Genomic DNA, 13,740 nt, shown 5'->3' on the forward strand with positions numbered 1-13,740 from the left:
ATATTTACCCAATATTAAAGAATTATCAGCTTGTTTCATAGTGAAGTAGAAAGACTCAGAGGTCTACACCCTGACAATAAAATGATTGAAAATAAAAATGTGCCAAACTGTCACTGGTTTTGGCTTTTCCAGTGTGATGAATTGGTGCTCTTCTTTTTTAAATTAGCTCATCTTTTGGACTCATTCTGGACCATTTGAAGGGTGCTGGAAAATTAAGATGGACATTTTTCCAATAAGTTTATAAGAAACACACAAAGCATATTAGTCAACAACATATTAGTCAGCTGCAGCTTGCCTAAAACAAGTTAAGAATCCACTTATAGGTTTGGATTAGGACTACAAAGTGCACACATACTGGTGGAGACGGAAGTGCCGTTCCAACTGCTGTCTTTCTTCAACAGAGCCTGATCTAGGGTCTGGGGATGGACCGTTTGGCACATCCTCCCCTAGTTTCTACAGAGATAAGCGATCAGGTTCAATTCCACATCGACTTGCTTCTCCTCTGTCCTCCGACACCAAGGTTCGAGGAAAGTAGCCACCCCCTGGCTCACCCTGAGGATCACAGGCGGGGGGAGAGGCTTGACTTCCCCTCCTATAAGTTTCATCAACACTCAACAGAGTTAGACGTTAACTGACACCCTCTCTGGGCTGTATCATCTAATATAGGATGGGGGACACCTCAGGGAAACTCCACTGGTACTCGACAATGCCCTGCTCCATCGGGAACCTGAGAACTAGTTCGAACCCCATCCATCGCCATAACCAAACAATTTACCTTTACACAATACTTCCAGCTGCTCTTTCTGTTTTTCATTTGTTTGGCTACAGAACTCCAAGCCTCACAATTAGGATGATGAAAAAATCTGAATCTTCTGTGGTGCTCCTCGAGCTACAAACGGTCCTGGAGAATAAAGGTCATTTAGAGTAATCATGTGAAAGAGAAGTCAGATGTGAGAAAAGTGACTGGATTTGAGTTTTTGTTGCTTTCACAATATAACTGCAACCTAAACAGAATTCATTATTTAAGCACATGGAGTCTGTACAGTTTGCGGGACACGACTACACAAACAAAACTCCTCCTATAGTATGTAATTTGTTATGCTTCTATCATATTGTTTAATTCAATGTTATGTAGTGCACTAAAAAGATTAAGTGATCCGTTCACTAACTGAGATAAGTGCTGATAACGGTGATTTGTACTGTTCTGGTCCCTCCCCTCCTCCTCTAAAGTATGTACTGATAAAGCGTTTCGACATTTAAACTTGGTAAACGTGCACAAACATTTGCATCTTGTTTAAGCCTCCACATATTTAGAAACAGCCATAAATGATGTTGCAATCTGGAAACATGTTGAAAGGAAAACAGACCTCACAGGATATTTCATGATCTTTAGCACACACACACACACACACACACACGCACACACACACACGCACACACACATATGGAGAAAATGGCAAAACTGTTACGTTAACTTGAATATACTTTTACCACTGTTGTGCTGGTAAACTGCTTATACTGTTATGATGAAAAGACTTTTTTTTCTGCATTTATTGTGAAACTATTTAAAATGAACTGTAGTTTATTTTGTATGCTGTTGTGTAACCATTTCATACTTTTAACTTTTTTCTTGCAAAATGTTTTACAGTGTTAATATAATCCTGTCTAGATGATCGGTGTAATAAAATAATGTCCACTGTTTTTTATTTTTATTTTTATTTTTTTTTCTCTTTTTTACATGACACCAGTATTCATTAAACACTTTGATAAATAAAATGACATCCACTCTTTCCACCATACATTTATCTTTGCATATACAGAAAATCTAAACTCTGCATCTACACTCACGGCTGTAATTGTTATCAATAAAATAGTTTTTCAATTAACCCATGGGGAACATACTGAAGCTCAGCAAAACCCAAGCATAACTTCGGTCCAGACTTGTGAGGCGAGTTAGGTGTTTGGTGGCAGTGGGCTCTTCCCCTTAGATACCACCACAGCTTGTTCTCCGATGCTGTCTTCTATAAGCAAGGAGATGGCGCCATCTAGCTGTTTTGATGCTGCTAGAGCCACAACAGCTTTTTCTGTGGGGAAGCCCATCTTCTCCAGCTGCTGAAGACTAGGAGGAAACTTTGTGTAAGTATATATAAAGTACTGTGCAAAAGTCTTGAGCCACCACTCACGACGCTGCGCACCGTGCTAAGTTTTCAGCTAATAGCTTTTGGGAATCACCTCATTGGTGCAAAACTATTTTATATTTGTCAAACTGTGTTTTCTTAGGGAGTTTTCAAAGATTCAAGCAAAAAAATTGAGCAAATGACAAATAATGTATTTTTGTGACGGGCTGCTAGTAACAAAGTGTCTAAGCACAACCTTTTATATGCTCGAATGATTGATAGGTCGGTGTTAAATGGTTTAAAAAAAACAAGAAAAAAGAAAAGCCATTCCTGGATTAAATAGAAAATACAGGGAAAAGCAGCCAATGTCAGAAGACCTTTAAACATTGCTCAAGACAACTTAAAAGAAAGTCTGGAAGCACACTGTAAAAACAAAGAGGGATGTCTCAAGACTTTTCCACAGTATTCTATGAGAAAATCGAGTAGTACTAGGTTTAAAAAAAAAAAAAAAAATACATACACACACATCTGCATACTGACATAAAATTCAAGATATTAAGTTATTACTAACCGCAAAGAGGAAACCGATGATTTAGGAACCTCCACTTTTGCACCAGGATCATCGGGAGCATCCTGTAATGAGGCCAGTATCCCCGCTCTAAGCATCTGCTCCTCCAGCACCTCTGCCTCAGCAGTCACAGTAGACTCCTCCATTATCCAGGCAGGCAAAGGTTCAATCCATGAGCGGTGGTTTGAAGCAGAAGGTTGGTTCATTGGGACAGCAGCTGACTGATCTACGGGTATCGTCTGAGAAACTGGTTGAGATCTGTGACAACACACGAGGTTAAAATGTTCAGAATAAACACAGGTTAAGACCAATGAATGTTCATTGAGACTTGTGATGTGAACGAAATGAGTCACACCTGTGTGAGGTAGCGTAGCTAGGCAACCTTAACCTGGCTGTGGTGGAAACATACATCCAGTCAGGGATGAAATCCAAGACTCTGGACTCCTCCAGCTCCTGTAACATCCCGATAAAGGGCTGATGATCTGAGCGATACATTAAGTATTATATAGAAAGACTTATGAATATGGAAATGAACATCATCAAAGATTTAAACCTGGAGAAACAAATTGAGAGTTCAAGAAAAATAAGAGAAAAGTGAGCTAATAGTAAAAGTCCTAATAAGTCAAAAAACAAGTAAAATTGTTTCTCTATAAATCACAATATAATGCTTTTGGTTTCAAACAATTGCAAAATCGGGGTAGGATACAGTTGTGCCCAATGCATATTGCACAGAAGTGAAGCAGAGCTGGTGTCCCGGGCAGCAGCAGCAGACCAACCAGCAGAAAAAGCCACGGGAGAAACCAGACAGGCAGACATCTCAGCACCCTCCTCTGTGTCACCTGTCGACACTGTGCTGTAAATAAAGCAAGCTGGACGGCAGAGAAGCCAAAGATCCGGCTCGCCTCACCCCCACCAATAAAGAGGAGCAGGGTGTAAAGAAAAGGTAGTGCGATGATTGTCAGGGTGGAGAGGACGAGTAAGGCGAGTGTCCCCCAGCGGCGCTCCTGACAAGATCCAAGCAGCAGCACCAGAGCTACACTGACCAGCAGAGAGGGCAGCTCATCATGGCTGAGAGCATACAGGAACACATCTGAGGAGGGGAAGAGGTCATGCATATGTTTTGATTTTTACCAATTCTTGTCTGTGAGATCTGAACTCAAAAAAAGGGTTACCTGTGAACCTCGGGAAGTCTCCTCCTGGACCAACACTGAGACTTGCCTGGATGCCCCCAGCATACATCAGTAGCATGAGTGTTACCAATAAAGAGGTCCCCAGGCAGAAGCCAGGACGACCTGATCCAAACCAGAACCGCACTGACGACATACAGTCCAGCATTATTCACGATTATTCACGATCAGCTGTAGTTTCTCTACTCACTTTTTGGAGGGTTTGTTTTTTGCTATAGTGGCATAATATTGGTAAACAAACATATGCTGGTTTGCATAACACGAAAAATAGTTTGTGGCATTAAACTGAACCCATTATTGTCCTCACAGCATTAAGACAGCCCGTCAAAGATCCTTCAAACTGAGGTTAGTGCCTGCAGAAATTCCACCAAAAGACATGAAATATCTAACTAGTACGACAACCTCTAATTTCTTCTGATCGTATATAAAATAGCCATATCCTCAAAGCGTATGTGATGAAATATTTTAAGGAAAAAAAGAATAATCAAAGCATAACTAATAAAGTCCTACAATTATAAACAAATCTCCAGTGTGAAAATATTCAGAAAATGAAAGCAAACTTCCGCGTTACGTCTTTTTCTTCGCAGTAAAACAATAGCATAAAGATGCACTACCCCCACCTGCTGGACATACTGCTAGCAAGCCGTCAACCACCAGCAGGATTTAGATTATTATTTGAATGAACTGTTTTCAAAGACATTTTTTAAGATCTGGCCAAGAGGGCAGAAGAGATGGAAACAAATATATGAAAATTGTTCTATAAAGATTTTTTTAAGTGGCCCACGAGAACTGGTCTAGTTACGATCTATTACCCAGAGTGGGTATAATCACGCTAAGTCATAAGGATACTTGAAAAACAGGTATTTATTTTACTTCTTGTATAACCCCTCCCTAAATCACGTTGACTTCCGAATATTTACAAATCAGCGTTTTTTTATGTTGTTTAAAATTTAAAAGCACAGACTATGCGGCTATTATTGTAAACGTACGTGTCGATTTGTGTATCTAATCTGTAATGCTCTCGCTACAGCAGCCCCCAAACAGTATCGCGTTATGTCGCGAGATTTCGCGGTTGCCGCGAAGAGAAGTGCGTTTCTGCGGCAGCATTCTTCGTCCATTCGTCTCTTGTAGGCACACTAAAATGGCGTCTGCTTCGGGTGAGTAAAAAAATTGCGACAATTGCTGACTTTTAAAGTAAATGTTGGTTTTCATTGAAACATTAATTTACATGAATGTATCCTAATTGTGAGTATGTTTGCATAGTTTGTCTTTTTAGCCACTTTTCTTCATTGAATAACATGAACTTAGTCGGCTCCGCGTCCGAGGCCTAGACAAGTTAGCTCGTCGAGTCTTTGCGGTATTTACTCCGGATGTTTTTTCATTTGTGCACACTGCGTTTTTCCGCATATTACCAATTTAAAACTAATCCTGTTTAACGGGTGCGTCGATCTCTGAGTGGTTTCGTTGGCTGTGAAGTAGTGTATAGGTTTAGTGAATGGTCTAGTTGTCTCCGTTTTGAATGGCAACCTAAGAACGGGCCTGTAACGTGCGGCTCGCGCGCTAAGATCTGAAACTATTGTTTCTTGTTTTATTTTTTTAAACTAACCCTTTTCCCCCATTTACAGATTACAGCTCCTACAACCAGACCGGGGCTCAACAGGGGTAAGGTTTTTCAGTTACCTTTATTAAAATGGCTTTGAGATTTTTAACCATCCAATATGACCTAATTCTTTCGAAGAAAGGAAACAAAGCGGAGATTAGGGTGGATGCAAATGTAAACCTGTATATATTTTTTAAAACCAATATGCAAACATGGATTACTTTTGGTCGTTTTGTAACCTTCTTTAGATCGTAGTAAACATCTTTTGGATAAAGACCATTTTAAACAGCGCACAGCATGATATTTTTTTCAGGCAGTACCCGGATTTCTGATGATCCTAAAATTTTGATGCATATGTTTACAGGTATGCTTCCTATGCTGCCCAGCCCTCACAGAATTATGGACAATCTGCTCAGGTACCATTATTGATTTAATTGTGCAGATTTGATCAAAGCATGCCTTGTGCTTAAAACATTTAATGATTGTGGGGGAAACTTGGGATGGTTATTTGTTTACTGCTGGCAGTCATATAGGTTGTTTGTGCTTTAAGCAAATGGAGCTTTTAAATAATGCTTAGTTGAGGTTTATTGTGCCTAATGGCTACTGTATTTGGTCTTTCAGCAAAGCTATGGCCAGCAGAATTATGGCTCATATACCCAACCTGCTGCAGCAGCTGCTGATAGCAGTTACAGTCAGACAACACCTGCAGCTGGAGGCTACCCCCAGCAGCAGCAACAGTATGGATCTGGATCATATGGCCAACCAGCATCAGGTCAGTTTTTGTTTTGTTTTAATTTATTTATTTTTAATTATTCTGTTGTTAAACAGTCAAATTACAATGTGAACAGGAATGAATATCAAATATCTTTTTTTCTCTTTGTGATATGTGATGTCTTTTGTATAGCTGGCTACCCTGCTGCCCAGTCTGCTACTCACAGCTATTCACAGTCAACCCAGGGTTACGGAGCCAGTGGTTATGACAGTACTCCTGCTGCTGCTGCTCCAGCTGCCTCCCAGTCTTATGGCTCTCAGCCAGGATACACGGCTCAGTCTGCCTACCCTGGTTATGGCCAACAGGCTGCTCCCACTGCCCCTCAGAGGTATGAACATCTCATCTGACAACAAAATAACACGTGAATTCCAGAAGAACATGCTTATCGGATTACTTACATTTTGTCTGTGCTTTGTCTCCATCAGTTACAATGCTAACAGCCAGCCGGCTACTTACAACCAGAGTAGCTACTCCCAGCCAGCAGCATATGGTCAGCAACAACCTGGTTACCAAGGCCAGCAGGCAGGCTACAGCCAGCAGCAGGGATACCAACAGCAGACCCAGCCACAGCAACAAGCTCCTCCTGCTTACCCTCCCCAGGCCGGTGGATCATATGGGCAGCCTCCAGCCAACCAGTACAACCAGCAAGGTGGACCACCCAGTTACAGTCAGTCCGGCCATTACAGTAAGCTTTGCTTTCCTCCTGCCTAAACAGCTGCTCTCTCAACTAAGCGCATCTGTTCGATTCCACTGTGATCATTCTGTGATGACTGCATGTTTTGATATTGTTGTTCCTCTTGTAGACAGTTACAGGCAGGACGGGCAGGGTGGAGGTTCTGGTTATCCAGGCTCTGAGCCTACGAGGTACCCTGGAGTAGGGGACAGCAGGGGCCTTGGAAGGGACTTTGACCGTGGTGGAATGATGCATCGTGGGCGTGGAGGCATGGGGCGCGGCATGGGGTAAGTGTCTTTCTTAAGCACTTAATCTCACATTTATTCAGTCTTTGCAGGTGCCGTTGCCATTTGAGGCAGAGCTGAGACAAACCCTGCTGTAACGTCAGAATAATACAGGAAAACATAATGGCAGTCTTGTAAGGGGAATTTATTAGCATTTGATACTGATTCATCAGCAATCGGTGCTAATGAATTGCATATAGCTAGTATAATACATGCAGTGGCATATGTTGTATATGCCAGCAATAAGAATGAGTTTTGTCTCAACCCTGCCTCTCTCTTGGTCAAAGGTAAGAAGAAGAAAAAAGTGCCGATTTTGATCAGAGACCTGTGCATAAAATTTAGGTTGGACAGCTTATATCCTAGACCACGATTTGATTACTGGGCAGTATCAACAGTATAGCATAGGAAAACGTAGTTTCAGATTTCAACGTTTGTCAGGGAACATGGTACAATCTGTAAGAATATCTACATAAAGACATACAGAATTCTAACCCTACTTTCTTTAGTTTCCCACCAGTTCAGTTTGTCAGCATGCTGAATTATTCTCTGTAGAGTGACTAACTGGAATAATACAGTTAGATGCTGGAGTCTAGTCCTGTAAGGTCATATATTACGACAGGTATTTTAAGAAATGTATAAATGGACGCTGGGCTCATGTAGCACATTAAGTTCCATTTCACATGCACGTTTGTGTTTTACTAGAGAGCAGTATTTGGGTCAGTACATTTTCTTGATAAGTTTTATTTATTATTCATTTTTTGGCAATTCATTGGTGGTTTTTCAGAGTCTCATAGGTTTCTAAAGGGCAACCGGTGACAATATGTATTTGTCCCCATTTCATTGGGTTGAGAAAATGCCAAAAAAGGCGGGAAATGGCACTTTAAATTAATCTAGATGTTTAAATGGTTGTTTAAAGAAACACCTCAAAAGTAAATGACATCAATTACAAGAAGACAGAGTAATTAACCATCTATTTTAAGAATTTTTGTCATTTGCCGCTCTGACATTACTCCCAAAAGTAGTTTCTCATTTGATGTCATCTCTTGGACCAAAGTAAGTTTTTGTTTTTGTTTTAAAAAAAATAATCTCAGGTTAATAATCTCTTTCAAGGGTTACTTTGATGTTCAGATTTATTTATTTATTTATTTTTTACTAACCATTAAAGCAAAAAAACAAAACAAAGGACAGTAAGAACGGTAAGCCTATATTAATGGCAAAACACTCAGAGGGAAGTTTTAATAAATTTCAAAATCCTGGTTAATTTTCTGATACACGTGGTTATTTTCCAGCCATATACTGGCTGTTTTTTGGTGTTTTTGACAGCTTGAGGAAAGAAAAATGTAGGTATAGTGGTTTTTTGACGTTGAAGGCATGGGAAAACAGGGCTTATTGAAGGTATGCACAGACCCATCTGTTCCAAAAAATATATAAAGATTTCTCATGGGGTGGTTAGTGTGGATGCATTCAGTCCAAAGTGGATTTTTGTTTTGTCATTAGTCAAATCTCAAAACAGCTTTTGGGTGCACTATACTTGTTTTAAGGGTCTTGTGAAAATGTATTTCTCATGATAAGGAAATTGGAACACATCCTGGACACTCTCTCTGGTACTTCCATTTAATAGACAAGAAAATTGTCTACAGATTGAGCATCGGAACAGGTTTTCTATTGTGCAGATGTGATTTTTACCAAGTTAAAACGGTTACAGAGACACATTTCAGGTGTTTGAAGTTCATCAGAGGGTTGTACCGTCATGTTGTACTGCACATTTGGTTTGGTTTAGAAGAGCTGTTTAAAGGTTTAAAAATACTATTTAAAATTCATACTTGCGCTATCAAGTTTTACATCAGCAGCCATTAACGTGACTATTGGTAACATGACAGGGGTTTGGGGTTTTTTTTGTTTTTTTTCCCTTCTTTTGGGAAAGAATCCTGCCCAAAGCTTGAATGAGCAGTTTTGTGGCAGAAATGCACGGGCATCATCGGGTGTTCATTTCAGGTGTCCATTTTAAGGTGTGTTTAGAATTTTTCATGGTTATTTTTCAGTGGCAAAAGTTGTTTTTTTTTTTGGGGGGGGGGGGGGGGTGTTTCCTTTCCTTTTTAAGAAAGAGGGTTCTGCATGACATCTCTGGTTTTTGGTGGCGCAAATGCACACACACAGACACTGAAGTATTTCAGCAAATCTCATACAAGGCCACACTTTAAAAGTATAATATAAACAAAATAGTTCTCAGTTAGAAAGCATAAATAAGATTACATCATTGTATTTCAGATGCAGTGTAGCAGGTTTCTATCATTAAATTTGAAGATTAGCTTAGGTTTAGCTTTGCACAGGTATATTTATATATTCTGGGGGGAGGTGGGGGGCACGTTATGTCATTCTGAAATGTTTTGAATTGTTTTTGTGGTTTGGAATACAACTGTTTGATCACTTTCTTTTGAGCACATTTTTAACATGCTTTGTCACATTTATACCGTACAGGTAACAGTGAGAGCCATTTAAAACCATCTTTTCTCTAAAAAGTATCTGTACTCAGTACAGAGCCGCCAGCTTAAGCAGCAGAAGGAGCTTTAACAAAGATTCAAGGTCTGCCATTTTTCAAGAACTGAGGATGGTGGTTTTTATGAGCATGATGGGTTCTTTAAGCGACCAAGTCTTTGTTTTTAATTTCCCTTGGTAAACTATGTTTAAGAAGAAGAAGAAAACGAAAAGTTTTGGTGTTTTGTTTGGAAACATGTATACTTGTATTTGTTTTTATTACCTGGTGAATGTAATCACCAGGCCTTCTTGTGAAATTTCAGATGCATTGTCTTATTTTACATGTGTAATATCTGCTTGTGCTGTAATTTTCCTTAGAAGTAATGTTAGTGCGGCCATAGTTTGTTTCTGGGTAAAACTGTATTCCGTCAATGCATCTGAAATCTTTTCTATCTGTGTACAAATGTTTGGGTTTTGTCACAATTTAAATACCAGTAAAAAATGTTAGTTTTTTATTTATTTTTTTTTCATGTGTATCCTCTACTAAAAAATGTTTCTGAAGTTGTTTTTAGCTAACTAAGGAATGGCGCATAATTCCTAAACTAATACCCTCAGTTAGATTATGTATTTCTGATTATGGGGAATTTTTATTATGTGAAAGTTGCTGTCCGGCTAGTTAGAATGTTTTGATTACTCCCTCAATCAAGCCACTTTGCTCGAGCCATGGAAGTGGCTGTAAAAGGGAAATCGCCTTCATATCTCCATTTATTCCCCCATAGCAGCGCTGGAGACAGAGGTGGCTTCAGTAAGCCTGGTGGTAAGTTAACGAGTATTACACTGGTTAGTCCTTTCAAAGACTTAAACTTTTTTGAGCAAATATGCCTCGAGTATTGATGTGACATACTTTGTGGTCGTCAAAATTTATTTATACAAACACATCTGAAAATATTGGAAATTATTTTTTTTCCCATTGCCTGAGACCATTCTCTCTGGGGTACTGTATAGTTCAGTCACTGCTTATGGTTTGACACTTGAGTTTTCAAAAGGTTAATCACAAATTTCAACTCGAATGCGTTTTGTTACTGCTTTAAGAAATCTGAGCAGAATTCATGGGGTTTTTTGAGGATTTGCTACTGGTCTAAGAGGCTTTTCAAATGACACACAAATATTTGCCAAAGGGTCCAAGGTGTCCTATTTTCAATTCAATATATCACTTGTGGGAATTGTGTGTACCTTAAGGTGCTATTTTCAACTTTTCCCAATATGGCTGATGCGTCTATAAGGGAGTGTCTGGATTATGTTTTGTAGTACTCTTTAGGTGGAGTTTACTAAACAAGAGTTCTCAACACTGACTTGTATCAATCTGTTTCTTTCCTCCTGGCTGATGGACCACAGGACCTATGGGCGACAACGAGCGTGAGATGGGTGAGTCACTAAACTCCTGTTAGGTTCCTTGAAATTGGTGTTTCATAAACTCTGTACAGCTTGTTTGTTTTTTTTTGTTTTTTTTTGTTTTTTTTTTTTTGTTTTTTTTTTTTTAAATAAGCAACTGTTTAAAAACAAAAAACAAAATTGTAAATGGGTTTCCTCGTAGGACGCCCAGAGGAGCAGGATGACTCAGAGAACAGCACAATTTATATCACAGGATTGACTGAGAAGGCTAACCTCGAGGAAATGGCTGAATTCTTCAAACACGTCGGTCCAATTAGGGTAAGAACACTTTATTCTAAATGTAGTTGCAAACACACCTAATTAACAATAAAGTAAATGTTTTTTTCCTTCCCCTCTTCTTTCTACACATCAAGATTAACCGCAGACTTGGCCAGCCTGCGATTAACATATACACAGACAAGGACTCTGGAAAGCCAAAGGGGGACGCCACTCTGTCCTATGAGGAGCCAGTTTGTGCCAAAGCAGCTGTGGAGCATTTTGATGGTACATTTCATCGACATCAAATCTTTATTATTATTAGTAGTAGTAGTAGTATTAATATTATTAGTAAACAATTTCTTCTTTCTTTAAATATTAGGAAAAGAGTTCCAAGGCAGAAGACTTAAGGTGTCCATGGCACGCCGAAAACCCATGATGGGTGGAATGAGAGGTGGTATGCCTATGCGAGATGGCATGATGGGACGTGGAGGTAAATTTTGGTAGTGATGGACTGTATTTTATGCTGTTATTGCTGTACTTGTGTAAATCTTAATTGATGGTAGTTTGAATTTAGATAAACTCACACAGGAGCCCTGTAGCGTGTTTTATGTGAACTGCATGCTAAAATAGCCTGAGTCCAGCTTCATGATTTAAAGGTGCTGTGATTTCCCTATAATATCAGGTATGATGGGCCGTGGCGGAGACCGTGGTGGTTTTGTCCCACGAGGTGGTCCACGTGGTATGGGCAGAGGTGGACCGACAGGAGGCAACATGCAGCAGAGAGCCGGTGACTGGGAGTGTCCTAATCCGTATGTATTTTTTTCATTGTGTACCATCTTGGTTTTTTGATACTTTGTTGGTTTGTCAGAACTTTTTAATTCATGTAATCTGTGCTTCCAGGGGTTGTGGCAATCAGAATTTTGCCTGGAGAATGGAGTGTAACCAGTGCAAAGCTCCCAAACCAGAAGGGTTGGGTGGTGGCCCTCCATTTCCCCATGGAGGTGACCGTGGCAGAGGTGGAATGGGAATGCGTGGTGGCAGAGGTATGGACCGTGGCGGTCCAGCAGGAGTCGGAGGGCCCGGTGGACCCGGCGGCCCTGGAGGATTCCGTGGAGGCTGGGGAGGTGACCGAGGTGGATTCAGAGGACGTGGTGGAATGGACAGGGGAGGGTTCCGTGGGGCCGGCCGTGGAGGACCACCGATGGACCGAATGGGTGGCAGAGGTGGAAGAGGAATGGGACCACCAGGGGGCAAGATGGATATGAGGTAGGGTTTAGGCTACCTGAAACGTGAACTTTAGTGCCAGTCTTATTACTCTAAGTAATTTTATGACTACCTTCTAATGCTGAATTTGGACATGGAACTGAAACTGAAGTGTTTGCTGTCCTTCCTTGGTTTTGTTTGCAGGGATCATCGTCAGGAGCGCAGAGACCGACCTTACTGAAGGAGAAGCTCTTGATCGTTTCTCTTGTGGAATTTGATTTTTAGAAGAATTTTCTTTTAATTTATGGTTCCGAATTTTGATGGTTATAGAACTGCTCTCACGCAACCTGTGCAGTTACATTCATATCGTTTCCATATTTTTTTTCCTCGTCATTAGTTTACCCATGTTTATGCTAAATCTTGTATTGTGCATGTTTTGTTCTTCCTGTTATTGCTTTTTTCTTTCTTTTTTTTTTTTTTAAAGATGCAGATTAGGTTTGACTTTGTGTTGTAAAATCCAGTATTTTTCATTCATTAACGAACTGTCCTTTCCCATAACTAACTATTGTATGTTGATAAATGTGGGAAATAAAATTTTACTTAATTAATGTTGAGGTTTTTTTGCTTTTACTCAACTGTACAAATTTTAAGCACCTAAGTAATTTAAAATCATAAAGGGACCTCTGTACACATTCACACTACTTACATAAAATAACATCTCTGAACTGTACATACTCAGAATTGTTAAACCAAAGATTTTGGCACTTCAGTATTTCTTTGAGGCTCTTTCTGCTTAAGGTGTGTTTGGTATGTTCTTTGAGGAAACACGATGTTAATCTTACTCAAATATTTGATGGGGATTTTAAAATCATATGATGAATGAAGAAATTTATTCCAAAAAAACTGGAAGCAGTGTCGTTATTGTAAAAAAGGTATTTCCTAAGGAGCACAGATGAATGTTTTTGGTAATTGAGAGTAGAGATGGCACGATACCACTTTTTTATGTCCGATACCGATATGAATCCGATATAGTGTTTTTTTTTTTTTTAATCAACAAAATTGTTTTTTAAATATCTTGCTGCATTTTGTATAAGTTCATACTCAAGTTTAAAACAACAACTACACTAAAGCTATTCTGTTATACCTGTATGCAAAAAAAAAATATTTCATAGTACAGCAATACTGATCAATCTAATAAACTTAAACCTACA

At 39.6% G+C, this 13,740-nt stretch overlaps 3 protein-coding genes across 5 annotated transcripts in view; 2 read left to right on the forward strand and 1 right to left on the reverse strand.

The window, feature by feature from the left end:
- Positions 1-1,799, forward strand: part of emid1 (EMI domain containing 1) — a 55,915-nt gene extending 54,116 nt beyond the window's left edge. For both annotated transcript variants that reach the window (XM_085475413.1, XM_085475414.1), the window contains one exon: positions 402-1,799. In XM_085475413.1, the coding sequence (XP_085331539.1) occupies positions 402-535 (134 nt within the window). In that variant the 3' untranslated portion in view covers positions 536-1,799. The remainder of the gene's footprint in view (positions 1-401) is intronic.
- Positions 1,721-4,967, reverse strand: rhbdd3 (rhomboid domain containing 3). Its single transcript, XM_085475415.1, has 5 exons — positions 3,858-4,967; positions 3,392-3,775; positions 3,041-3,167; positions 2,689-2,943; positions 1,721-2,119 (listed from the first exon to the last, which is right to left on the reverse strand). Exons 1-5 carry the CDS (start codon positions 4,018-4,020, stop codon positions 1,954-1,956), a joined length of 1,095 nt encoding a protein of 364 aa, XP_085331541.1. The 5' UTR covers positions 4,021-4,967; the 3' UTR covers positions 1,721-1,953.
- ewsr1b (EWS RNA-binding protein 1b) lies at positions 4,954-13,137 on the forward strand. Of its 2 annotated transcripts, none has more exons than XM_085475411.1 (15): positions 4,954-5,029; positions 5,498-5,534; positions 5,837-5,888; positions 6,094-6,244; positions 6,377-6,572; positions 6,670-6,929; positions 7,048-7,204; positions 10,456-10,493; positions 11,072-11,101; positions 11,271-11,386; positions 11,482-11,611; positions 11,706-11,816; positions 12,009-12,135; positions 12,227-12,592; positions 12,734-13,137. In XM_085475411.1, the coding sequence occupies exons 1-15, from the start codon at positions 5,014-5,016 to the stop codon at positions 12,768-12,770; spliced, it is 1,824 nt and encodes a 607-aa protein (XP_085331537.1). In that variant the 5' UTR covers positions 4,954-5,013; the 3' UTR covers positions 12,771-13,137. The 2 variants fall into 2 exon arrangements, with proteins under 2 accessions (XP_085331537.1, XP_085331538.1); XM_085475412.1 differs by having other exon boundaries at positions 10,459-10,493.
- The last annotated feature ends 603 nt before the right edge of the window (positions 13,138-13,740 follow it).

The sequence above is a fragment of the Copadichromis virginalis genome, linkage group LG12 (genome assembly GCF_057382275.1).
Source record: "Copadichromis virginalis isolate Kocher_CV1m ecotype Utaka linkage group LG12, C_Virginalis_male_GT1.1, whole genome shotgun sequence".
Classification (NCBI taxonomy): Eukaryota; Metazoa; Chordata; class Actinopteri; order Cichliformes; family Cichlidae; genus Copadichromis; species Copadichromis virginalis.

Excerpts from the sequence above, each read along its gene's own strand:
- ewsr1b (XM_085475411.1), top strand. Across the intron at positions 7,205-10,455 it reads GGCATGGGGCGCGGCATGGG|CAGCGCTGGAGACAGAGGTG; the intron begins GTAAGTGTCTTT and ends ATTCCCCCATAG. Across the intron at positions 11,612-11,705 it reads AGCTGTGGAGCATTTTGATG|GAAAAGAGTTCCAAGGCAGA; the intron begins GTACATTTCATC and ends TTTAAATATTAG.
- rhbdd3 (XM_085475415.1), bottom strand. The coding sequence starts at position 4,020 with ATGCTGGACTGTATGTCGTCAGTGCGGTTCTGGTTTGGATCAGGTCGT. Across the intron at positions 2,944-3,040 it reads AGCTACGCTACCTCACACAG|ATCTCAACCAGTTTCTCAGA; the intron begins GTGTGACTCATT and ends GTGTTGTCACAG. Across the intron at positions 2,120-2,688 it reads TCATCGGTTTCCTCTTTGCG|TCTTCAGCAGCTGGAGAAGA; the intron begins GTTAGTAATAAC and ends GTTTCCTCCTAG.